At 40.2% G+C, this 26,685-nt stretch overlaps 1 protein-coding gene across 1 annotated transcript; it reads right to left on the reverse strand.

Moving 5' to 3' along the window:
- Nucleotides 1-3,000: 3,000 nt before the first annotated feature.
- Nucleotides 3,001-26,472, reverse strand: LOC124270792. Its single transcript, XM_046705832.1, has 4 exons — nt 26,240-26,472; nt 13,076-13,223; nt 11,752-11,811; nt 3,001-4,723 (listed from the first exon to the last, which is right to left on the reverse strand). The coding sequence occupies exons 1-4, from the start codon at nt 26,450-26,452 to the stop codon at nt 4,281-4,283; spliced, it is 864 nt and encodes a 287-aa protein (XP_046561788.1). The 5' UTR covers nt 26,453-26,472; the 3' UTR covers nt 3,001-4,280.
- Nucleotides 26,473-26,685: the final 213 nt, after the last annotated feature.

Consider the following 26,685-nt stretch of genomic DNA (forward strand, 5'->3'; position numbering starts at 1 on the left):
ATGTTTCGTGAGGTCACAACCAACTTTATGTAGAAATAGGCAAAAAAATAACATCTTATGTATTTTGATAGGTGCTTTCCAAACAGGAAAAATACAAGAATGGCATATAAAGAAATCCACATCAAAATAGACTTCGTGAAAAAGGTTGGAGTCACTCGTTCAGTAAGGCCACAACAAGCTATATCTTTCTGTAGCCTCTACCTAGATTTGAATTTAAATACCATTGTTTGGCAAGAATCTGAGGCCTTTATCTAATGACAATGGGATGCTGCAATACGATTAATGTAATTTGATCTATAACGATGGCCGGCTGTTGTGCTGAATTCTACAGGGTGTTGCATCAAACAGAATGCTTTAAGTCCCATGAAAGCACATCAAACAACAACAGAGTTTGCCACAGAAGCGAGGGTTGTGATATACCACCACGCGACAACCTTACATATGAGCACAATTACATGGAGGTACATATGAACAAAATTGTTCTTTGGCAACTTGTGTGAACATTTTAGGATTAGATCACATGCGTAGTTTCTTCTCGGAGTCGAACTTTGTACGGACTGTAACTTGAGTTGTACACTTTGGCATACCATATTTCCAGAAGAGCCAGTTCCCAACTCATCGTTGCTTGGTCTGGTCCATTTTTGTACCGAAATTAAAAAAATACGTGAAGCTGAAATTATTTGAACATGATTGACACGCTGCTCTTTTTAATGCCTAAAATGTAGATTGTCAAGATATCATCTGGACAGGAGTAAAAAGATTCTATGGTATAGTCGTTGAGAGTGGCGCCGTGCTTGACTTCAGGGATATCCTAAAACTGACTTCCAAAGGTTTCTAGGATGATTGGGGAGTAATGGTTGCTGTCTGTTCTGATCACGGTTACACATGTATGTTTTCTTACCCTGAGTGTCTTCTTACAGCCACACTGTCCTCAGTTCATCACCACACAGCTTGCTTTAAGAACGATGGTCCATTTCTTTCGATCACACTATCACACTGCACACATTCAAAATGTCCTTTTCTCAAACACACTCTCTTGTGTTATAGTCCTTGCTCACATTGTTGAAGTTCCTATTTGCTTTCCTGGTAAATTGGTTTGTCCTTGGCGCATCTTGCACTTGACAATAGATGCACAGATTGACACCAGATATTTCATAGTCAGATTGTCCTTGACACCAGCTTTTGAAAATGAATCAGCTTGTCCCTAACACAAGATTGTTAATATTCAGCTTGTCCCTGATACCAGATTGCGAAAATTCAGATTGTCCTTGACACAAGCTTTTGAAAATGAATCAGCTTGTCCTTGACACAAGATTTTTAATATTCAGCTTATCCTTGACACAAGGTTGGGAAAATTCAGCTTGTCTTTGCATAATACCAGATTTTGAAAATTCAGCTTGTCCTTGACACAAGATTGTGAAAACGAATCGGCTTGTCCTTGAAACAAGATTGTTAACATTTAGCTTGTCCTTGACTCAAGATTGTGAAAATATAGAGTGTCCTTGATACCAGAATGTGAAAATTTAGCTTGTCCTTGATACCATATAATGAAAATTCAGCTTGTTCTTGACGTGAGATTGTTAACATTCAGCTTGTCCTTGACACAAGATTGTGAAAATATAGCTTGTCCTTGATACCAGATTGTGAAAATTTAGATTTTCCTTGACACCAGCTTTTGGAAATGAATCAGCTTGTCCTTGATACCAGACTGTTAAAATATTATAGCTTGTCCTTGATACCCAATTGTTTAATAATCAGCTTGTCCTTGACACCAGATTGTGAAAATATAGCTTGTCCTTGATACCAGATTGTGAAAATTTAGATTTTCCTTGACACCAGCTTTTGGAAATGAATCAGCTTGTCCTTGACACCAGATTGTGAAAATATAGCTTGTCCTTGACACCAGATTGTCAAAATATAGCTTGTCCTTGATACCCGATTATTAATAGGCATCTTGTCCTTTATATAACATTGTTAATAGTCAGACTGTCATCGATACTGCATTGTTGATTGTTAGCTTTTCATTGACATCATTGCCAAAAGTCATCTTGTCCTTAATATCAGATTGTTAATATTCTTGCTTGTCATTGATACCATATTGTTATAATCAGCTTGTCCTTGATCGTTTTTAGCAAACGTGTCCTTGACACTAGATTGATAATAGTCAGATTGTATTTTACACCAGATTATCCTTGATACATAGTCCAGATCTCGCCTTGAAATATAATCCACATCTCCTTTGATGAATAAACCACATTTAAGCCTTGTTAACAGCTGCGTAGTTGTAAACTTATCCTTGAGATATGGTTAGTAGTCAGTTTAAAGTTACGTCAGACCATACTTGAGACAGAGTAATCACATCTTACCTTGGTGGAAGGTGCGCTAGTTCAAGCTTGCCTTTGGTATCAGAAAGACGGATGACAGACGGTACATGGTAGTTCATTATACACAAGATGTAAATGGAATCATCTGCTTGTACTCAATGGAGAGACACAAAAATGGCAATATTGAGCTGATCGTTGACACTCGTATTATTCTTGGCACATGTTCCACATATTGTCCAAGACGTCCGATACTAGGTAATGACATTTTCCTTGACACATGCTTCACATCTTGCCCTTGATATCCGATACGTATTAATTCACTTTGCCCTTGACACATGCTTCACATTTTGTGTTTGACAGCCGACACTAAGTAATCACATTTTCCTGGACGCATGCTTCACATTTTATCCTTGACACAGGTATATGGTATTGACCTTGTGCTTGCGTGGCTAATAAACCACCTTGTCCTGGTTATTTTGTATTCACCACGTCCGTGGCACATGAAACAACATTGACACAAAAAACCAACTTGATCCTGACACAAAATAGATATAAATAATGTGTTTGTTGATTAGTATTCAAAGAATTCCCTCAAACACAATCAGAACTAACGAAAAGTATAAACCGAACCTATTTGAAGGTTGCTAGTTCCTTTCATAGATGTGTAGAAAAAAAGGTTTAGCAGTGTGGTTTGAAGCTTCAGCAGGGAATGCCATTGTTAGCTACACGTCAATGACAGAGTATGCTTTCTATCACTGCTTCAGGACAAACACTTTTTGCTCAGGAAACAGAAGTCGAACATTTTTCCAACAAAAACAATATCGTCGACATTCTGCATCACCTGCAAACAATTTACTTTTAATGGAAAACCTGAGGCAACATAATTGTTTCCGAATATTGCACGCAAAAATACTTTCATATTATATCCTTGCTGTTGCAGTCATCCTGTTGAACATTGTCTCAAGGTCGCTTCTGTCGTCGATGACATAGGGGGTGCTGTGGTGGTCGTCGGGTGATGGTGTAATAGTGATGTTTGATGTTTCACATCCACCAGTAGCAGATACCAAGCGAGTCGTTCAAGCATCGTCTGATGGCGTTAGACAAACGTACGTGTATTTTATAGAAAGCTCAACGCGGACCGCTTTAGATGTTCTAATTACACTTGCAAGCTGTCTGTCCATTACCAGTGTAGTCGCACTTCACACATTAGCACCGAGACTAAACGAAACCGTAATGATATCATCTGTGCATTAGTTAATTTTCACACCGCTTTAGATTGTTAATGTCGTCTGCTCTGCCGCAGTCTCGGGAATACCGAGACACCAAAACCGAGCAGATCTTACAAGGAAGTGAAACCTTTTATACATTGTCCGTCTGATAAGCATACGCCACCAGTAGAGAAGGACCCAGTGAAAATGAATTGTGCATTTACTTTTGACATTGAACATTGTACGTCTTACATACAAGAGGAATCCAGTTGAAATGACAAGGAAATGAGCATCTTAAATATTTGTAAATTATTGTCAGTTCAATCACTAGAACCGATGTCATGACCAGTCACTGAGCATCATAGGATGTCGTCTGCACATCCTATGTCTGCTCCTCACAAGAGGACCAAGCAGATCTGACCTGTGATTGAGCATCTTTGGGTGTCGTTTATACATTGTGTGTCTGTTCCACACTCGAGGACCAAGCTGATCTGACAATTGATTGATCATATTTTGGTGTCGTCTACACGTCGTCTGCCTGCTTTTCAGACGAGGACCAAGCTGATCTAACCAGTTAATGAGCACCTTTGGGTGTCGTTTATACACTGTGTGTCTGTTCCACACACGAAGACCAAGCTGATCTGACAAATGATTGAGCAACTTTGTGTGTCGTTTATACACTGTGTGTCTGTTCCACACTCGAGGACCAAGCTGATCTGACCAGTGATTGAGCATCTAAGATAGTTATTTATACATTGTCTATCTGTCCTACACACGAAGACCGATAGATAAAAGTCAGGAAACACACCCCCAGAATCCAAAGGCACAGGTATGTGTAGAGACCAATGATTTGTATAACTGTGAACATGTACACTGTCCGGTCGCACCAGTTGCTAGGGCGGTGGAGCTGCGGCGAGTATTTAGGCTCCCATAACATGAACACCCAGTAGGATCCGAGGACTTGCCACACCAGGAGGAATGTGTTCAACAGATAGTTCATCACGCGGTACGTGCGTGACGTCAGAGCGGCGCTGTCACCTACGTCATAGAACGTGTCAGCACTGTCGGCTTTCCGAGACTGAATCGCTCGCCATAGGTTGATGGTCAGCTTGAGCATGCCGAAACACCCGCCCACTAACAGGTAGACCGGAATCCGAGGTTCCAATGGACAGTCGTTAAGATACTTCACACCTGAAGAAGACCAAAAATAGTTAGTGATAAGTGAGTGAGTGCGTCTGTGAGTTCGGTTCTACATGTATGCCGCTCTTAGCAATATTCCAACAATATCACGGCGGTGGACACCGTAAATGAGCTTCACATCTTGTGCCATGTGGTGAATTGTACCCCAATTTTACTCATTAAGTCCCGTGAAGATCCGGGTTAGAACTGGTCTTCAGCAATCCATGCTTGTCGTAAGAGGCGACTAACGGGATCGTGTGGTCAGGCTCGCTGACTTGGTTGACACATGTCATCGTATCCCAGTTGCGTAGATCGAAGCTCATGATGTCACTCAAATTAACCTACAGGCTACCTCATTGGTCCAGTGGACCGCCTCCGTGGTGTCATGGTTAGAGCTTCCACGCGGAGAGTGGAAGGTCGCGGGTTCGATCCCTGACCGCGTCATACCAAAATGCGTTAAAATATGGTACTATTGGGTCCCTGCCTGGCGCTCGACATTAATGGGTACAACAAGGACTGGTCGGCTCGGCGTCAGTATAATGTGTCTGAGTGGGGTAAAATACTATTCATGCTTCACTGCGGCATGGTATCTCAGTGGGCTAGCACTATAAAACCAGCTTCAGTCTGGGCTAGTACAAGCAGCCGCACATACCCATACACACGCATGCACGTCGTCATATGAGCGAAATATTCTCAAGCACGACGTTAAACCCAATTTCACCTCACCTCATTGCTCCAGTTAGTGGTAATGTATTACGTGACCAGATGACAGTCAACATCCAGGGATAATAGTCAATGTTGCGTTAAACCCGACATCAATTTCACAGTACAATACCCCATGAGATAGGGGTAAGAACGGGTTCAGAGCAGATGATTCAAGGCGACTATATTGAATCGGATAGTCACGTTCGATGACCAAGGTTGGTTAAATGCCAAAGTTCCTTATATCGATGGGCAATCTGCATAATATCAACCATTGGTTTGTCGGGTCCAGGCTTGCCATGAAGCTGTAATGTTTCTGTTGCGGTAACAAACAACACAAAAACAACAACACAATAAGTTAACTTTTTGTGTTGTTAGTTTGTTGTTTAGCACTGCATTCAGCAATATTCCAGCTATATGGCAGCGCTAGAGTTGATAATCGAGTCTGGACCTGACCATCCAGTCATCAACATATTGAGCATCGATCTACTCAATTGGGATACGATGACGTGTGTCAACAAAGTCGGTGAGTCTGACCACCCGATCCCGTTAGTCGCCTCTTATGGCAAGCATGGGTGCTAAGACCAATTCTAACCCGGGTCTTCATGTGTATCTTAAGTAATGGCACGAGTGAGTGGGTCAACGAGTAAGTACTGCCTAACGCCATAACACTATCACATCTATATCGATCTATAACATTGATGGACCGGGCAGACAGGATTGACAGCATGCTAAAAGATGAGGCACCGCCATTCAGGTCACCTACTGCTATCGCCCCGTCCTCATCAACGGAAGCCATACGGTCATACAGAAGTAATGAAATTAATCTCAGTTTGTTGTTGAACGCCGCACTCAACAATATTCCAATTATATACACGATGACATATGTAAACCAAGTCAGAGAGTCTGACCACCCGATTCCGTTAGTCGCCTCTTATGGCAAGCATGGGTGCTAAGACCAATTCTAACCCGGGTCTTCATGTGTATCTTAAGTAATGGCACGAGTGAGTTGGTCAACGAGTAAGTACTGCCTAACGCCATAACACTATCACATCTATATCGATCTATAACATTGATGGACCGGGCAGACAGGATTGACAGCATGCTAACAGATGAAGCACCGCCATTCAGGTCACCTACTGCTATAGCCCCGTCCTCATCAACGGAAGCCATACGGTCTAGATGTAAAAGGCTATTATGTATCCCAATAATCATAACATCATAATAATATGAAATTGCAAAGCTGAAACCCTTCAAATCGTTCCAGAAGTTCTGTACCAAAATATATTGCAAAATCAAAATGAAATCAATCAATATTATACAAGTTCCCGGTAGGCAGACACTCTAATGAGTCATGACATTTGGTTAGAAATTATGTAAACATGTCAAAATCTTAGGAATATAATGAACTATGTGTCTCAGGTAATGGAATCGAAGCATTAACCACATGCTCTTCACACATATCGCCGGATTACACGCTTGTTAATGATCTATATATGTAACAATGCAAATACTCCACCGAAACGTCCTTTATACCTTTACAAATCTACACGACATTTGAACGAATGCAATGTCATACAGCTGCACCTAAAAGATGCAAATGTCAATGCACTTTTCAGAAAAATGTTCAATCGATTACTTCGTCGGTACACACTGCAAGTCTTTTGATAGGACACAATCAGATCGTGCAGCTCGGCCGCCTGATACTGTTCGAAACATCAAATATGCACTCCTATTTAACGCTATTAGTCTTTTCCCAGCTAATGCTTTCTGTTGTTTAAAGAAGCCAGGTTTTTGATGAAAATGAAGCACTTCCTGTATGGCTAGCGTCCGTGACTCTTAACGTATTATGATATCAAATATTGCTCTTTGCAAAGCAAACAGTTCTATCCCCGCTGAAGGAAACACTGCACAAAGGGCAACAGCCCTGAGTGACGATAACGGAGTGTTACATTGGTTGTCGTGACTTCATGGCGGATGGAGGAAGTTAGGATTTTAAAAACAAAACAGGAAGGAGCCTTCTCAGAGTACATAATTTCCCCTGGAACCCATGCTTGTTGTATAAATGTTCCCTGTTGGGAATTTCGGTAAAGTATTCATGAAGAGATCCGGTTGTCTAATGACGTGGCTGATTGTATGGTATTGTATCCCAGTTCCGTGGATCTATGCTCATGATATCACTCACTGGATTGTTTGCTTTAGACGTATTTTTTACAGACAGCCGCCATGGTTAGAATACTGCAGAATGTGGCGTTAAATAAGAACGAATTCAGTGGATCGATGCACGTGACGCCAGTCACTGGATGGTCTGGTCTGGACGCGATTATTTACAGACCGCCACAGTATGGCAAGGATATTACTGACTGTACATAGCGGCAAACAACAAACAAATATAATTATTGCGTTATAGATTCAGTAACTTCAGTTGGTATCTACATGTGTGTCAATCAGTTACACGTGGTATAACTTCAGTAAGCATTTACATCCAACCGTCAAACACATTGAAACGTCATTGTGGTTTCTTGTTGTTGCAGATTTCATGTATTTATTGTACTTAAATAATTCATTATTTCTTTCAGTAGCATTTTAGAAGTTGGGAAATACAATATAGACAAACTTTATGGATGACAACTTCTTTTCCTGCTTGACATTGGTAGAAGGATCTGTATCGAAACGCCGCACTCACGAATAAATGAAGTTGTTATCCATACATTTTGTCTATATTGTACAAACAAATAGCTTGAGTGCTGCTTTAGTTTGAACAATTATGGCACCGTGATAAGACCCATTACAGGAATCCTACGTTACTGTCACCACAAATAGCAGTGACATTACTGACACGGTTAAATCGTTAATATAATTAATAATCTAATAGATTTATCCACTAACTCTATCCCGGGTGAGAGCACATTACACGTTCCATCGGTTGATTATGAAATACGTAATGGCTACACAATACCCGTTCTTTAAAATATTTTTTAACATTTATTTATTATTTAGAAAACTTTCATTTAATTTAGTTACCAAATTGTTCAGAAAACATTAAAAAACCAATGACCTTTACACTGAGAATGCTAACGACTGTTCATGGTCATCAATATTCACTGCCAAGTAAAACCCTTTCTGAAGAATATGTTGTCATTTAATATCCATTAGCTCACACGATTTTCACTTAGGTCCAAAATGCCAACGAACAAGCAATTAATTCGTTTTACCTCACTACGTATTAGAACTCATTTTGTACATTCGGCTTTGTTATGATATAACGCTTGGACAACTTTGTGCTACCAACTTCGCTGATTATTTCTCGGCAAATGCCAAAGTGGTTCCTTTCCCACGGCCAGAGACCGGTTCAATATGAAATTTCAAAGGTAATAAACTAAAAGCAGATAGGGGAGCTATAATGTTTCTTGTGTTTCATCTAATCCCCTGTACTGGATTACAGGCTAGAAAGGTCAATGCCACTCAGATCGGGAACGGAAAGATCTAGGAATATGTGATTACGGTTCGCGAACAGATTGGTGCACAATTCACTGGATTCAGACTGTCGGGCAAGGCATGGCGGTCATTTTGTAATCGATTGGCCATTTTGGACAGTTGAAAACAGTCACACAACGTGAAGAGTTGTTTAAGGCCGCAGTCAGAACTATTCATTATACAGTAGCTGGCATGTTGAACAAAAGCGGTGGAGTAGTCTAGTGGTTAAAGCGTTCGCTCGTCACGGGTTCGATTTCCCACATGGGTACAATGTTTGAAGCCTATTTCTGGTGTCCCGCGCCGTGATATTGCTGGATTGTTGCTAAAACCACTCACTCACTTGAACAAAAGAAGATGTGCTGACGTCACAGTTACTGTTAACCTGGTACATATTTTAAGACCCCAATCGCTGCACTTCCAACCCAACGCTGTATTCTTGCCAACCCTTAGTCGATTTCTTTTGCACTCCAATTAAAACAGTAAATATATCACATGCATGTGCCTATGAATCAACTATCAAATACAGTTATGATACCAGTTCTTCGCGAGAAGGTGGACTTATCCTACCCCATCGTTTCACAAGTCACTAACACATGCAAAGGCAAGTCAATTGTTCGCCTTCAAAAGACGCGTACAAGTCAAAATAGGGAATTGTATCTGACATAATGTTAACACTGCTGCGCCAGATTTGGAAATGTCCTCCATGTGTCAGCAATTATACGTTTTGAAAGCTCTAATGGGACCTTCAATGTTATAATCCTGATCAAAGTAATTTTGAGCAGGAGTTGTATGACGATCTTTGAACTCTCCGTTGTAACAGGATATTCGATTGCATGTCTGCATTTGTCTCTTGTCATACAGTCCTGTTGAGACCCAGTCATAAAACTACCCTGCTTACGTTTGTTGGCCTAGAAGCCGTCTGACCATTTCACTGGTAGATTGTTCACATTCCAAAAGTCAAAAGGTCGTTGGAGATTTTGCAAATAGCAATCCTAATCTATTTTGTTTAAAATAAGGAAAAATAAACTCCAACAGAATTTAATTTAAAGACGTCTAACACATTCAGAAGTCTATCTCAACAAAAGCTTTAATATTAATAAACAGTACTTTTAGTAAACTTGGTTATTTGAATTTGTAGGCATTGATGTCTAATTGGTATAGTCTATGCAACTGTTTTAACTTGATTATGATCAGCTTGATAGAGTGAGTGAGTTTGGTTTTACGCCACTTTTAGCAATATTCCAGCAATATCACAGCGGAGGACACCAGAAATGGGCTTCACACATAGTACCCAATTGGGGAATCGAACCGAGGTCTTCAGCGTGACGAGCGGACACTTTAACCATTAGGCTTCCCCACCGCCCCTTGATCAGCTTGAAAATGTCAGCTTGACGGGCGTAACACATTGGTATTGCTCATCAAGCTGGTGTGCCAGACTTCTGATTGACGCATCTTACCGTTATCCGCTTGATTCGATGCTGTCTCCGCACCTGGGGGGCCAACACCTTGTCCCCACTGTGACAGACAGGAAGGTGAGTGGGGGGTCAGGGGAGATATCGACTGCATGGGAGTGACGGGGGGCAAAGGATAGGATTACCATTCGAGGCAGGAAATTGTCTCGTGAAGGATATGGCTTCGCCAGCTGAAATGTTACCAGACTTCCGGTCCGTTGAAACCACTCGCCGTTATCCTGAGAGCGATTCACACAACAGCTTTAGGAAGGTCTGGTTCGGACGTGTGGTCATCCAGTATCAGATAGTTCCCGATCAGAGAAACGGAACCTCGGTGTAATAGGAGTTTTCGTTCGCTTTCCGTATCCATTGCTAATCTAGCGATTACAATCAGTCGTGACCGCCAGGCGTGGAGTGGGGCCACGATGTCTCGTGACACCTAACGTTAGACAAACAGATCCGTTGATGGGTCTAGCAGTAGACTAAGCGTCACTTTAACTACCGGGAGTACCGGGTCCAGTGCGTCTCCGAAATAACTTGTTTGAAACACATTGCATGCTTGATAAGTGAGTTGCGTTTTACGCCGCTTAAGACAGTATTTCAGTATTTTAGCTTAACATCGTAGGAAACTCCGAAGCTGTAGATCTTCGATGAATTGGAGCAGTGGGGTAGCCGAGTGGTTAAAGCGTTCGCTCGTCACGCCGAAGACCCGGGTTCGATTCCCCACGTGGGTACAATGTGTGAAGCCCATTTCTAGTGTTCCCCGCCGTGATGTTGCTGGGATATTGGTACAAGGGAGGTAAAACTAAACTCACTCACTCACTAACTTCGATGACTCCAGCGAACAAGATGTGCTGCTGGCGAACGAGAATCAAAATCAGTGCCCCGATCCACAAAGCATTCGTAACGTTACGACCTGTCGTAACTCTACATTTTACCATATGTGTACGACTGATGTAGCGCTACGTACGCTTTGTAGATCGGGACCCAGGATATTACATAAAGGAAAACAAATTATTCAAATGATCTTGTTACGACCTGTCGTAACTCTACATTTTACCATATGCTTACGACTGATGTAGCGCTACGTACGCTTTGTAGATCGGGACCCAGGATATTACATAAGGGAAAACAAATTATTCAAATGATCTTGTTACGACCTGTCGTAACTCTACATTTTACCATATGCTTACGACTGATGTAGCGCTACGTACGCTTTGTAGATCGGGACCCAGGATATTACATAAGGGAAAACAAATTATACAAATGATCTTGGTACGAATAATAATCGCGACTCTCTGCAGGAAACTGTGACGACGCAGTAACAGGGCCACTCATGTTTCACGTAGTTGTTGCATACTAGTAATTTAGAGCAATAAATGGTCTTTATGTTTAGTGTCGTGAACTTACCCATTGATAACATCACAATAGGAAGTACCATAGACAGCGCCAATATACCGGTCACAAGAGCTGAAATGTAATTAAGTTACAGCTGTAGTATATGAATCCTGTTGGCACAATGGTGGGATTGCATTCATGATTCATGCATATTGAAGAATAATTATAAATCGATTCCGTTGTTTGTGACATGTATGTATTTATCATATATTATTCTCAGAAAAGCACAGATTCTAGTACTGTTGGGTTGAGTCCCATCCGGGATTCGAACCCATACCCTCAGAGTCAGGCACCTAATCGCCGGCACACAAATTCCCTCGCCTAACCCGCTCAGCCACCGCAACTTCTACAAGCTTCCACCCAACAAAAGTACTAGAATCTGTACTTTACTGAGAAAGTGTAATCCTAAATATAACATATGTTATATCTGAACACTTTCTAAATGGCATTGTGTATTCATGTAAACTATGTATTTTCTCTGTATTAGAACAACGACAACAACATGAACAGAAACAAACGGGACATATAATATTTAATGTTTTTGAAACATCATCCTCGACAGCAGCAGCGGCAATAACAGCAGAAACAACAACATGATTCTCGACATTATCTCAACCATTTAAGTATTTCATCATCGTCATCATCATCATCATCATCATCATCATCATCATCATCAACACCATCATCATCATTAGCAGCAGCAACAACTTATGAAGGATGCGATCTATGCATTTTCTCTATTTGACACTAACGGAACCTTACGACGTATGACATATATGTGCGACCTTTTCTTCTACTTTTCTTCTACAACATTAACTGACTGACTGAGTTTGGTTTTACGCCGCTTTTAGCAATATTCCAGCAATATCACGGCGGGGGACACCAGAAATGGGCTTAACACATTGTGCCCATGTGGGGAATCGAACCCGGGTCTTCGGCGTGACGAGCCAACGCTTTAACCACTAGGCTATCCCACCGCCCCTACAACATTAACAGCTTATGAAGTATTCATTCAAGTACAACAATAGCACACCGGTCGACACTTCATGTATTTCCCCTATTAGAGAACGATTAACGGATATGAAGAATGTCTTTTTACGTATATGAGACATATATGCGTATATACCAGTGGGGGGGACCAGAAACAGGCATTGAGCATTAAACCATGGTTTTCATAGTGACGAGCGAACCCTTAAACCACAAGGCTACCCAACAGAAAATGCACAATCAGCCAGGCCTTTCAGAGCAACTCCACTGAACAACAAGGGCACTCGTGTTAGCGAAGGTACTCACAGTATCAGAAGGTTGTACTTACTACTTTTACATATAACCGAACAGCCCCTGCAGTCGAAGTCGCACGCCCCGTCAGCCTCTTTGTTAGCCTCCTGTAGTTGTAGACAGACGTCATGGCTGGAGTGGGCGCTGGAAAGAGCGGCGTCCCACTCGAGATTGGTCTCGTACAGCTGTCGGTCATCGTTGAAAGACTGCAAAACAAAGACTAATTGTGTGAGTGAGTATTGTTTTACTCCGCTTTTAGCAATATCCATGCAATATCACGCCAGGGACACCAGAAATGGGCTTCACATATTGTACGCTAGTCTGCCATGCAGATCCTGAAACAAATACATCCAAGAAAGCCCATGAAAGCCCATTATGTGCCAAGTTTAGATTTCCATAGTTTCTGAAAATGAAGAAATTTTCCGGGCTCCTTTTCATTGTATTGTAACTGTTTTTTTTTCTGTAAAATATGTTCATTTCAGAGACTAGTTGTTACTAGTCTAATTGCACCCATGTGGGGAATCGAACCCGGGGCTACCCCGCCGCCCCTTAGATACGCACGAAAACGAACGAAGGTTCCAATGTGAACCTATCCGGCTTTCGAGATAAAAAAGACAAAAAGATATATCATTGAAGTTCGAACTTGTTGAGTCTATGTTATTGCCATGGGATACTGTCTACCCAGTTGTCAAGGACGCCACAACTTGCAATGCAGAGTTACGCCCCTTGTCTGTCCCCAGGGTCTGCTTACGCAGACGAGCATCGGTCTGTCAGCATTATACTAGTCCCAACTGGTTTCAACTGGTCCATAGAAAACCTGCATCTCTTCTTTTGAACTGACACACCATCATACAACATACTGTACGTTGGACTCACTCACACTCTTACCAACTCCACAAAGCATATTTATGGCGTACTGCAGAAAGCCTAATATAGTACCAATTCTGTTAATGAAAACCCATTTATTCATTCTGTTATTGATTGATTTGATGTCAGAAAGGACGCCTATCGGAATCGAATGAAAACACCATAGGAAAATAATATTCGCCTGTGAACTTACCCGGGGCCCTAACAACGGTTCTCTGATCATAGCGCTTAATGGTTCGACTCATTGTCTCAATCTTTAAATAATGACAAGAAAACCTCTGTTCTCCAAACAATCTAGTCAAAGAAACCATAAATAATAGCTTAACAAGCTGCGGCGAGTCGGTGCCAATCTGAAGAATCACGCCGTCTAGGACATTTTATTGATACAAATAGACAGGCGAGAGAGGGTCAATACCTACTCTACTTTCTTCAAATATCCAGGGACTTTGAGGAAATAAACCCAACCAGACCTTTCCTTCCTGCAGCTCGAGGCCGTGCCCTATGTCCAAAACTATAACTGTATTTCTATAATTTGATTTGATGGACTGCGTTCCATGTGAACGTCCCTGAGATTTGTGACCAACACAATGGCAGACGACTTATAGAAGTTACATCCGGGTAGTTGTGTGACGTGTTGAAGAGCGTGAAGGACGTTCCTTTCCTATATAACGTTCGGTGATTACAGAGGAAGAGGGAGAGGAAGAGGCACGTAGGCTAACGTTGTTGATGCTGGTTGTCCTGATAAGACAGAAGGCTTTGGCGAATTGTGAAGTAACATGTGAAGATGTAATTGATTTGGGCTTAAAAGAAAAATTAATGGTCTATGCTATCTGTATTGCTTGCGTGTATGGCGTGTGTGTCATGACTCCCCTGAGCCACCATACTGAAATTGATCAAAGAGTTTCAATAATGGTATAGCGGACTATGGAGGCTTGAAGCGTTCATTCGTCACCTATGATGTGTTGAAATGATAGTGCTGTGGTATCATAGCGAGGTGGTAATTACTAAATGGTGGTTTCATGGAGCGATGGCAATATTATATGATGGTTTCATGGCATGGTGGCAATATTATATGGTGGTTTCATGGAGCGGTGGCAATATTATATGGTGGTTTCATGGAGTGGTGACAATATTGTATGGTGGTTTCGTGGATTGGGGGTAATATCATATGATGGTTTCATCTGGCGATGGCAATATTATATGGTGGTTTCATCACGTGGAGGCAATATTATATGGTGGTTTCATGGAGTGGAGGCAATATTATATGGGGTTTCATGGAGCGATGACAATATTATATGTGGTTTCATGGATCGATGACAATATTATATGGTGGTTTCATGGATCGATGACAATAATATATGGTGGTTTCATAGAGCAGTGGCAATATTTATGGTGGTTTCATGGATTGGGGGTAATATCATATGGTGGTTTCATCTGGCGATGGAAACATCATATGGAGGTTTCATGGAGAGGAGGCAATATTATATGGTGGTTTCATGGAGAGGTGGCAATGATATGTGGTGGTTTCATGCCACGGAGGTCTAATATTGTGGTGGTTTCATGGCGGGGTGGTATTACTACATGCTATTATGGTGATGATGCCATTATATTCTGGTATCATGATTAGTGGTATTGTGATCTAGTAATATTTCGTTGTCGTGTCATGGTGTGGTAGTAGCATTAGGACGGAGTATCATTATGCGGTTGGAATATCGTGTTGCTGAATCGTTTTTAGTTGGTTCATTGTGTATCATGGTGTAGTTGTATCATCATCTGGCTGTTTCATGATGAATCGTGGTTTTAGCTTGGTGCTTGGGGTACTTAGAGACGATGTAACCGATCTTGGACAGAGTCTGACATTACAGTGCTTCCAATGTCAAAAGGTTATACAGATATATACGTATGTATATGTGTAGGAGTATAACGATGTTCTGAAAATAAGGTAACCAAAGAAATATAAGGCAAAACGTGGGAGAAGATATGTGGTAGGCTTGGGCAATCATTCCACGTCATCACCTTGCTTAAGCATCGAAAGTAAAACAATCGTGTTCATTACTTTCACCGTGTTATCCAAACGAGCATCTGGTTCCATTTTTATGTTCCAAGATGGCTAAATTTAGATCAAACTCTCAGAAATGTTAATGAAATAAACAACATCACTCAGTGATTTACAAATTGTATTTTACACCGCGTTACCTTTCAAGGGTACTTAAAATCAAATTCTAGCCCCTTTTTGTTCAGTACAGAGGAAAAGAAAGACGTTTTAACGATATGAGATCCCCTGGAGGCTGATGAACAGGCAGAATAAGGTCGATCGGTCACGACCAAGAAATAGAAAGATCACCCATTCAAATGCAGTGTGTCACCGGATCGTCGAAAGGGAATGTTTGAAACGGTGTCTCTTGACACCCCAGTCTGTCACACAGTCCCTGAACCATATCATTTGACCTTTCATCCAGTCCTTTCCGTTATGTGACAGTCCTAAATGAAGCAAGTCTAGATTTTCCCCAGGTTCATATGAATTTCCTTCCTCACTCTGGCTCATCAAATTAGATTAATGGAGTTTTTCGTTTTCATCAAAATATTTTTCAGAGACTAAACGTTAGTCTAGCTACATGTAAGCATCTGTGATAGTTGCTACGTGTATCCTTGACTCATGAGTGAATGTGTCATCAACACTTATGTTTCACTTATGTTCATTTATGCTACACTTATATTTCAGTCATGATTCACATCTACTTCACCAATGTTTCACTTATGTTCATTCATATCTCACTTTTTCCATTTATGTTCAATCGCGTTTCACTTATGCTTCACATATATTTCACTCGTGCTTCACTGTATTTCACCCATGTTTCACTCATGTTCATTCATATCTCACTTTTTCCATTTATGTTCATTCGTGTTTCACTTATGCTTCACATATATTTCACTCGTGCTTCACTGTATTTCACCCATGTTTCACTTATGTTCATTCATATCTCACTTGTTCCATTTATGTTCATTCGTGTTTCACTTATGCTTCACATATATTTCACTCGTGCTTCACTGTATTTCACTCATGTTTCACTTATGTTCATTCATATCTCACTTTTTCCATTTATGTTCATTCGTGTTTCACTTATGCTTCACATATATTTCACTCGTGCTTCACTGTATTTCACTCATGTTTCACTTATGTTCATTCATATCTCACTTGTTCATTTTTATCATTCGTGTTTCTTATGTTTCACATATATGCTTCACTGTACATGTTTCACTTATGTTCATTCATATCTCACTTGTTTCATTTATGTTCATTCGTGTTTCACTTATGCTTCACATGTATTTCACTCGTGCTTCACTGTATTTCACTCATGTTTCACGTATGCTCATTCATATCTCACTTGTTTCACTTATGTCCATTCGTGTTTCACTTATGCTTCACATATATTTCACTCATGTTTCACTTATTTTCATTCACATTTCACTCGCGGTTAGCGTCTTGTGTTGAAATGGTAATTTTGCAGTAAAATCAAGCATGGAGTTAATGGAAACATGTATATAACTGTAGTAAAAAGCTTTAAAGACTAAGAGCTTATCTTATCTCGAGATGATAACTGGAATAAGAATGATCACATCAGAATCCGAAATACATTGTATACACATACTCCATCGTTAAAACATAAGCAGGCAATCCAGTGATCAACATCATGAGCATCTATCAATGCAATTGGGATACGATGACATGTGTCAACCAAGTCAGCGAGCCTGACCACCCGATCCCGTTAGATTCATCTTACAAGCATGAGCTGCTAATGACCAATTCTAACCAGGATCTTGACAGATATTAAACAAGTGACTGCACAGTCCATCAACTTAAATCATGCATAACTGATAACCATGCATATGCACCTCAGTATTATTCGTGTGGTAAAAGAAAATCAAATATTATTCATACCAAGTTGCGTTATTCAGTTAGTTGTTTGAACTTTGATTTGTACAGAGCTGGAATGAAAACTGATCCTATTTGAATATGTGGTGATTTTATTGAGAACTCGTATCATTATCTGTTTGAATGTCCATTGTACAAACAACAAAGACTTAACTTCATGTTATCAGTTAAGCGCATTTGTTCAGCAGCAGGTATTTCAGTCGACCTTAAACTTTTGTTAGAAGTGCAGACCTATCATCATGTTAAAATGGAAAAGTATTCAAGTTAGTGCAATCATTCATTAGTGAGACAAAACGATTTGTATAGCATATTGATATTATTCTGTTTTAGCTCTATCTCTTTTTACTTATTCTACTTTCTTGTCCACTATCTGTCATCTTTATTTGCGGAAATCTAAATTACCTATGTACATACCAAGCAGAGGGTATTCTAAGTTGGAGAACTTGTTCCTAATCCTTTTCTCAGTGAATACAATATATATGTTTAAAACAAAACAACTAAAACGGAAACAATGAAAGAGACAGCACCAACTTCTTATGTCGACAAAATGAAAACAATATATCATGTACACAGCATTCATTTTCTAATACAAGCAGAAATATGATTAATTTAGATCTATGTTTAGACACGTAGGGCTTAAATAGACTTGGTATTGAGCAACCACAATGATGGAAATGTATTCTTGGATTGATTTTCATTAATGAAATGACTCAACTTCAGTAATGGATGAAACAAACGACGTCACAACCTTTTCAGTGCACTGTAATTGTCGTCGGTGGTGTCATATAGAACTACGACCGAACAGGGTCATATTTCATCTCGCTGATTGTCATTTCTCATGTATCAGGCATATGGCTAGGACTTCAGGTGTTTGTTCTACTGAGGATGGAAAGGACATAGAACACAAGGCAAGGAAGTCTCGAGTTAGATCATGAACGAATCAGTGGACACTGTCGCGAATGTGAGCACGTGTTCTGTATGTGAGTGGGTATGTGAGTTTAGTTTTACCCCGCGCATAGCAATATTCTGGCTATTTGGTGGCGGTCTGCAAATAATCGAGTCTGGACCAGACATTCCAGTGAGCAACAGCATGAGCATCGATATACGCAATTGGGATACAATGACATGTGCCAACCAAGTCAGCGAGCCTGACCACCCTATCCCGTTAATCGACATTTACGACAAGCATGAGTTACTGAGACCAATTCTAACCCGGATCTTCACAGGCCTAGGTTGTTCTGTATGTATTCAAACTGTGCTGATGAGGGGCCCGAGGGGGACAAGTCATGCTCACATTTAGCTACCACCTGGTGTCATCTCTAACGTACTCTGATCCCTCTATGTAACTTTTGCAGCCATTTACCGTTCTCAAAGGGTATAATCGAAACATCATATCTCTACATGAGAAAAAAAAATTACACGCGTATATTTGCCCTTTTTGACCCGAATGGTTTTCATAATTTAAGACAAACTGCAAAATCTTCAGAAATCAATAAAACCCTATCGATGAATGTGAGGTGAGGTGAGGTGAGGTGAGGTGAGGTGAGGTGAAATTGGGTTTAACGTCGTGCTGAGAATATTTCGCTTATATGACGACGTGCATGCGTATGTATGTGTATGTGCGGCTGCTTGTACTAGCCCAGACTTCAGCTGGTTTTATAGTGCTAGCTCACTGAGATACCATGCCGCAGTGAAGCATGAATACCCCACTCAGACACATTATACTGACTCCGAGCCGACCAGTCCTTGTTGTACCCATTAATGCCGAGCGCCAGTCAGGGTCCAACAAGTACCATATTTTAAGGTCTTTTGGTATGACGCGGTCGGGGATCGAACACGCGACCTTCCGCTTTCCGGTCGGACGCTCTAACCACAACACCGCGGAGGTGGTTCGATGAATATGAACCAGATGTGTTCTTATGAAAGATGATTAGGCTCTCTTACTTTTTACACTTGCATGATTTGGTCTTTGGACGTTAGTAAAAGTAAAAGTGGGTCTAAAATGTGCAGAGCGATTAATGCTACAATTTGTTGATAGTTACTTCCCTGTGCCTAAATTTTTCGAAGCTCTTTTAGCGCTAAGATAGTCGTAAGTGCCATACATTAACATTAACTTACGACTATCTTAGCGCTAAGAGAGCTTCGAAAATCTAGGCCCAGATGTCTGTTTGTTTTTTGTTTAACGACGCACTCAGCAATATTCCAGCTACATGGCGGCGGCTTGTACATAATCGAGTCTGGACCAGACAATCCTGTGATAAACAGCATAAGTATAGATCTATGTAGTTGGGATACGATGACATGTGTCAACCAAGCCAGTGAGCCTGACCACCCGATTCCGACTAAGCATGGGTTGCTGAAGACCAATTCTAACCCGGGTCTTCACGTGTAGGGTTCCTGATGTCGAATCAAGATAAAATCTGTAATACCGACCAAGGAAATGTATATATAACATTTCAAATATATAATAAAAGTTCTGTATTGTGTGACTGACTTGCGTATGGACAAGCTTTTTCAGTAAACATATGAACTTGACAAAGAGTATAAAGCGTACATGAAAGAAAAAAATTGAAATGAAGTTGGACCTTCCCATAATTGAGCAAAACAAACAAGGAATATTCACAGACATGGCGCACACTTCAAATCTTTCTCACTACATCCTTGTCTAGCTCATCGCCTTAACATTGATTGAACGAGACTGTGCGAGATTTCACGCTGACATACGAGAATTTTCTATTGTATGTAGTAGTACATGTTGTCGCGTGAACGCAATATATAGATTTGATCAAGGAACACAAGTCGACGTGAGTTGACGATCTACTGCAGCATCGCCTGAGTCATGTATAACAACATGGTGACTGAGTAGTGTTTTACGCCGCAGTATACAGACTTAAAGAAGAGCTTTCTTGATAAAACAAGGACAGGTTTACAGTAAACGTTAGGTCTAAATGTAAATGTAAAAGTTCACAGCGACGTTGTAACACTGTTTTTGATAGCATTTACCATTTACGGAGCATGGGACACGTCGAATCTGGACTGGAACTCGAACTATAAGGAAATTATATAGCATTGGTATTAAAGACGTTCAATGCTGTTTGCTGTACCACAAATTTCATTGTCTTGCATTGTTCAACAGTTAACTTTGTGTACAGGTTGTGTCGAGTTTCACAAAACACGTGACAATTCACTTTACCGGGTTACCTCCCCTTGGCATGTCAGGAACCAATCATTTCGAATGTCAAGTTCGCGCTGACTATATTTCTGTATTTATTTGCACTATTATCTACTCGTGGGTTAAACTTAAGGCGTAAACGTCTACGACTTGCATCACGTCTGTTTTCTGCCTCAGTAGTATCACCGAAAGAAGCTAATTTATTATATAAAATAAGATTTAGAAACACTTTTGGGTCGATCTCAAGACGGGGTTATGTGTATTTTGCCCACCGACTAGAAGTCTTAACCCATACATCCTTCTGCTAATGGCCACCCCATCTTTCCCCTCACAGCCAAGTCGCTTGTCAGTGATCATGAAGAGTAAAAAATACTAATAACCTGATCCTTATTAAAGACGGCTCTAACGTATGCCAGAGGCCTGTTCAACCTGAACTTCCTAGCATCTTTAATGAATGGTGTCAACAAACAAACAAACAAATAGATGCTTACATAAAGCTCACATCGTTTACATAATGGCATAATAGAGACAGAACACATTAAAAATATGGTGAAATTGTCAACAGAAGTGAATAAATATAATGTACCTTACAGTTCCCATTGTGTATATAGATGGTATTTACACATAAACATAGAAAAAACAAAACAAACAAACAAAACAAACAAAACAAACAAAAAACAAAACAAAAAACCCCCAACCCCAAAAACCCCCCCAAAACAAACAACAACAACCCAAACACATCTAAAAGATCACACCACTGATAATATAGTTTAATCAAGTTTAGCTTAAACTTATTTACAAGGTCGAAACAAAATTGCCTAGTGGTTAAAGCGTTCGCTCGTCACGCCAAAGGCCCGGGTTCGATTCCCCACATGGATACAATGTGTGAAGTCCATTTCTGGTGTCCCTCGACGTGATATTGCTTGAATATTGCTAAACGCGGCGTAAAACCAAACTCACTCACTCACTAAACAAAATTAAATGTACAAATCTTACAGGTGACACCACGCTATCATCCGTAATTACTCACGTCACAAATTATATGTCATTTAATACCAGGAAACGTTGTTATCGTCAGAAAGTTCTGGGGCGATCCCAACGGGACTTATAAACCGTATTGACCTACGCCACGTATTATCGTCAAGATGAAACAGGCGCCAGCCTCTGTGCAGAGCCTCTGTTCAACTTGTCTGATTCTCTTTAACGTAATACGCGCCTATCTTCAACTAAGACCCAAGCGTCATGTGAAACGCTGTTAAAATTGGAAATGAAAAACATCTTGCATTTCAAGCAGAAAAACAATCACAAATCTAGTTGAGATTCTCGTTAAGTCTCGGCAATATTGTTTTGTTTTTCTTCTGCTTGATAATAACGTACTGTTGAGCTAGGTTCCATTTTGGTTTTTGCATATGTTTTTGGCTTTTTCGATTAAATGGGGAACGTGGTATGAGCGCAGTTTGCGCTGGCTGGTGAACGATGGTGGCATGAGCTGTATCGATACCTGTTGTCATAATGTGTACATTGAATGTCATGTTATATGATACATGTCATGATACATGATACATGTCGTGATACAATTCATGAACAATCGACAGTTTTCCTGATAAATGTCGTATAATGCCATAAAACCACAAAATCACCGAACACCACAGCTTAATATGTCAAACCTTTCGCAATCACCCGCCAGCACTGATCCATCAGTGATTCAAATATTTTCAGCATGTATCCGTTTTACGACTAGTGGAATCTGTTTTGGCAGATTGAGACTGGTTATTCCCTGGTGTTTACGTTTTATATGCTGTGTATTCTATCAAATCTCTTGTTGCATATGCAAGTTTTATTAGATTTATGATCTGTAGATTTTATTAGATTTCTGACCTGCACAGTATTTTATTTGATATATATCAAGTAAAACATTGCTTTGGTGAATCATGTATTTTAGATTTCTGACCTGCACAGGATGTATATATCAAGTAAAACATTTGCTTTGGTACAGAATCATTGCTTTTGAATTAGATTTTTAATGACTTGTACAGTGCAATGTATATATATCAAAGTAAAACATTGCTTTGGTGAATCATTTCTGACCTGCACAGTATGTTTTCAAGTAAAACATTGCTTTGTTGGATCTGCACAGTATATATATATCAAGTAAAACATTGCTTTGGTGAATCATGTATTTTAGATTTCTGACTTGCACAGTATGTATATATCAAGTAAAACAGTATAGTATATATCAAGTAAAACATTGCTTTGGTGAATCATGTATTTTAGATTTCTGACCTGCACAGTATGTATATATCAAGTAAAACATTGCTTTGGTGGATCAAAACATTTGCTTTAAAACATTGCTTTGGAATCATGTATTTTAGATTTGCACAGTATGTATATACAAGCAAAAACATTGCTTTGGGGGATCATGTATTTTAGATTATGTACAGTCTATCAAGTAAAACATTGCTTTGGTGAATCATGTATTTTAGATTTCTGACATTGCACAGTATGTACAGTCAATATATATCAAGTAAAACATTGCTTTGGTGAATCATGTATTTTCTAATGACTTGTAAAACACAGTATTTTAGATTTATATATCAAGTAAAACATTGCTTTGGTGGATCATGTATTTTAGATTAATGACTTGTACAGTCAATATATATCAAGTAAAACATTGCTTTGGTGAATCATGTATTTTAGATTTCTGACTTGCACAGTATGTATATATCAAGTAAAACATTGCTTTGGGGGATCAATTTTATTAGATTAATGACTTGTACAGTCAATATATATCACGTAAATGATGCTTTGTTGGATCAAAGAGTTTAGTTTTCACCACTTTTAGCAATATAACAGCAATATCACGGCGGGGAACACCAGAAATGGGTTTCACACATTGTACCCATGTGGGGAATCGAACCCGGGTCGTGACCGCGGCGAGCGAACGCTTTAACCACTCGGCTACCCCTATGCCATTTGTAAACGAGTATAATTACCATTACGAATCCCGATAACATTGCTTCCTCTATTTAGAGTAAGAGTGTGGGAATATGAAAATAAATACCAATGTTTGTTAACATACTGGAGCAAACAGAAGTCATAAATGATCGATATTTTCAAGTTTTGCAAACACATTTCTTGTTCAGTATCCCTGCCTAATGCTACGAAATCGAGGGACAAAAACAAGTATACAGTGTTACGTTTTTATGTGAATGGAGATGGAGATAACTGTTGTCAAATTTAATTACCTCTATTTTACCACCACTCAGCCCAACTACAGTTTGTGAAAAAGTAATCTGTGGCTGGGTAATTGTGGCAAAATATATATTGGTTCAATAAAGACTGGGTAAGGGATGAATGTGCAACCACATGACTCATACCATGGATAAAATGTAATTTTGTTAAAAAAGACAATTTATTGATTTTCGAAGATAAGATGTCTAAAAACTAGCGAAGTTGTGTATTTTCGATTTTTGTTTTGTTTTTAAAGTTCTAAATCAATTATAATGTAAAAAACATGTTAGAGTATACCTTGACAATGACAAAGCACTAGTGCGGTCATTTTTATGTATAAATATCACGAACTTGAGATATTTTAAATTGAAACTCTAACATATGATAAAAAATAGCTGTGAGGTATAGTTTCTTTTGATCGTCAGTACATATTGGTAAATTCTATGCCGTAGTTTTTCTGTTTGAAATTAACTGACTTTGATTTATCACATATTTTGAGGTAATACCAGAAGCTCAACGGCATGAACTTTTTTCACGTCTATTCTTTACGATCTACTTCAATCCAACCCTATATTACTTCTTTCGAAACATGTATCGTCGGCTTAACGTGCCGAAATTTGATTGGGAGCTGTCACGTTGTCAATTGCTTTTGACCACTGCGCTCGCCCTTGTGAACGGACAGAGAAAAACACATTCTCAGCAAAATCGATACCGACTAAAAAGCAGAGAAAATCCCCGGTGTTTTCTGAATTAAGCAACGCCACCAAGTCAGCGAAACGGGTCTAGATTCCATGTAAAGTACGAACGCAGCGTCGTATCCAATTATACTTTAATCCGTCAAGTTGCAGAGACGTTTAACTCCATAAAACACTCACCTCAACTACTGCCAGCTGAGGTCTACCTCAACACTACCCTTCCCCGCTCCCTAATATTCTATTTGCACAGAGAGTCAAAATAGCTGAATTAATTTTAAAAGGACTTTTTAAAGGCAAAATAATTACGAAACTTTTAATGGGTTTTCAGGAGGTAGATCTGTGGCATTATAATCTTCGCGGAACGATGTTGAAATGGCTTTTGTTATTAGCTGTCATTCGTTCGTCATCATCATCATCATCGATATTTGGGTTGTTTCGTATTTATAGCTAATGGTCGTTGCTGTTTGTCATCAGCCTGTGCTTGTTGTTTTACGCCACAGTCCGAAAATATCCGTCTTTATCACGGAAGAGGGACAAGCTGAACAAGCTAAAGTAGTTACGTGAGGTGATTGAGTGAGTTTAGTTTCATGCCGCCTTTAGTAATATTCCTGCAATATCACGGTAGGGGACACCAGTAATGGACTTCACACATTGTACCCATGTGGGGAATCGAACCCGGGTCGTGACCGCGGCGAGCGAACGCGTTAACCACTATGCTACCCCAACCACCCTTAGGTGAGATGTGATGAGGTATGGTTAGGTGAGGTGAGTTGGGGTGAGGTTGGGTGAGATAAGGTGAGGTCTGGTTAGGTGGGATGAGGTAAGGTGAGATGGGGTTGGGTGGATTGAGGTGAACCCCCTCTCACACGTCTCTGTTACACCTGACGCCACGCCTGCTGCAACCTAAGGCATGCCGACGTCAACTACAGTAGGTTCAATGTCCCATGTTAAACGCTTTGCGAGAAAGAATGTGTCTTTTAAGGTGCCACTTTACCTATTCTGTGAAGATGCCGGTTAGAATTGGTCTTCAGCAACAAATGCTGGCCATTATAGGCAATTGACACGCTTGCTGATTTGTTTGATGCAAGTCATTGTATCCTATATTCAACGATGCTCATGGTGTCAATCACTGGAAAATTGCTGAGCTAGGCACCAAACAAACAAACAAAAACCTGATGAAGGAGCAAGCATACACTCCGAAATGTCGTGTTATTCACAATAAAGAAGTTGACATCCATAAATCTTTCTTTTCTCATGCATTCATTCCACTTCTAAATGCCCTTCAAAGATTTAAACAAACAAGCAAGAACTTCTTTACCGTACCACAACAGTGCTTGTAACACTTTTTGCTGGGGAAGCGCGGGCGTGACAATGTGGGTCAAACTTGGTGATGGGTGATGGCGGAACAGAGGATTCGTCATCCTCCGGGCGCGTGCTGGTGCTACTTCCGCCCGATCTGGTCCTGCGCACTGACGATCTTTTGCCGCTTCCGCGGTTCTTCCTGACCAACGTACCGCTTCTCGTCAGCATTGACATGCTGAACAGCTACATCACGGGAACGAGGGCAAGATGTAGACACTGCTCATCTGGGGAAGTAAAATAACGTTTATACATCAGTGACGAAAGATATCTCTACTAAACACAGAGTCGACGATACATTGCTTATTTATGTTGTAAGATGTTGATTTACTACAGTAAACTCCCTGGATCTCGAAACCCAAGGGACCATCAAGACAGGTTCGAGATATCGTGTGATTCGAGATTGAAAT

The sequence above is a fragment of the Haliotis rubra genome, unplaced genomic scaffold, assembly GCF_003918875.1.
Source record: "Haliotis rubra isolate DU_JTF1 unplaced genomic scaffold, ASM391887v1 Scf155, whole genome shotgun sequence".
In the NCBI taxonomy this organism is placed as follows: Eukaryota; Metazoa; Mollusca; class Gastropoda; order Lepetellida; family Haliotidae; genus Haliotis; species Haliotis rubra.

Excerpts from the sequence above, each read along its gene's own strand:
- LOC124270792 (XM_046705832.1), bottom strand. The coding sequence starts at position 26,452 with ATGTCAATGCTGACGAGAAGCGGTACGTTGGTCAGGAAGAACCGCGGA. Across the intron at positions 11,812-13,075 it reads CGACTTCGACTGCAGGGGCT|CTCTTGTGACCGGTATATTG; the intron begins GTTCGGTTATAT and ends ATTACATTTCAG. Across the intron at positions 4,724-11,751 it reads TATTGTGATGTTATCAATGG|GTGTGAAGTATCTTAACGAC; the intron begins GTAAGTTCACGA and ends GGTCTTCTTCAG.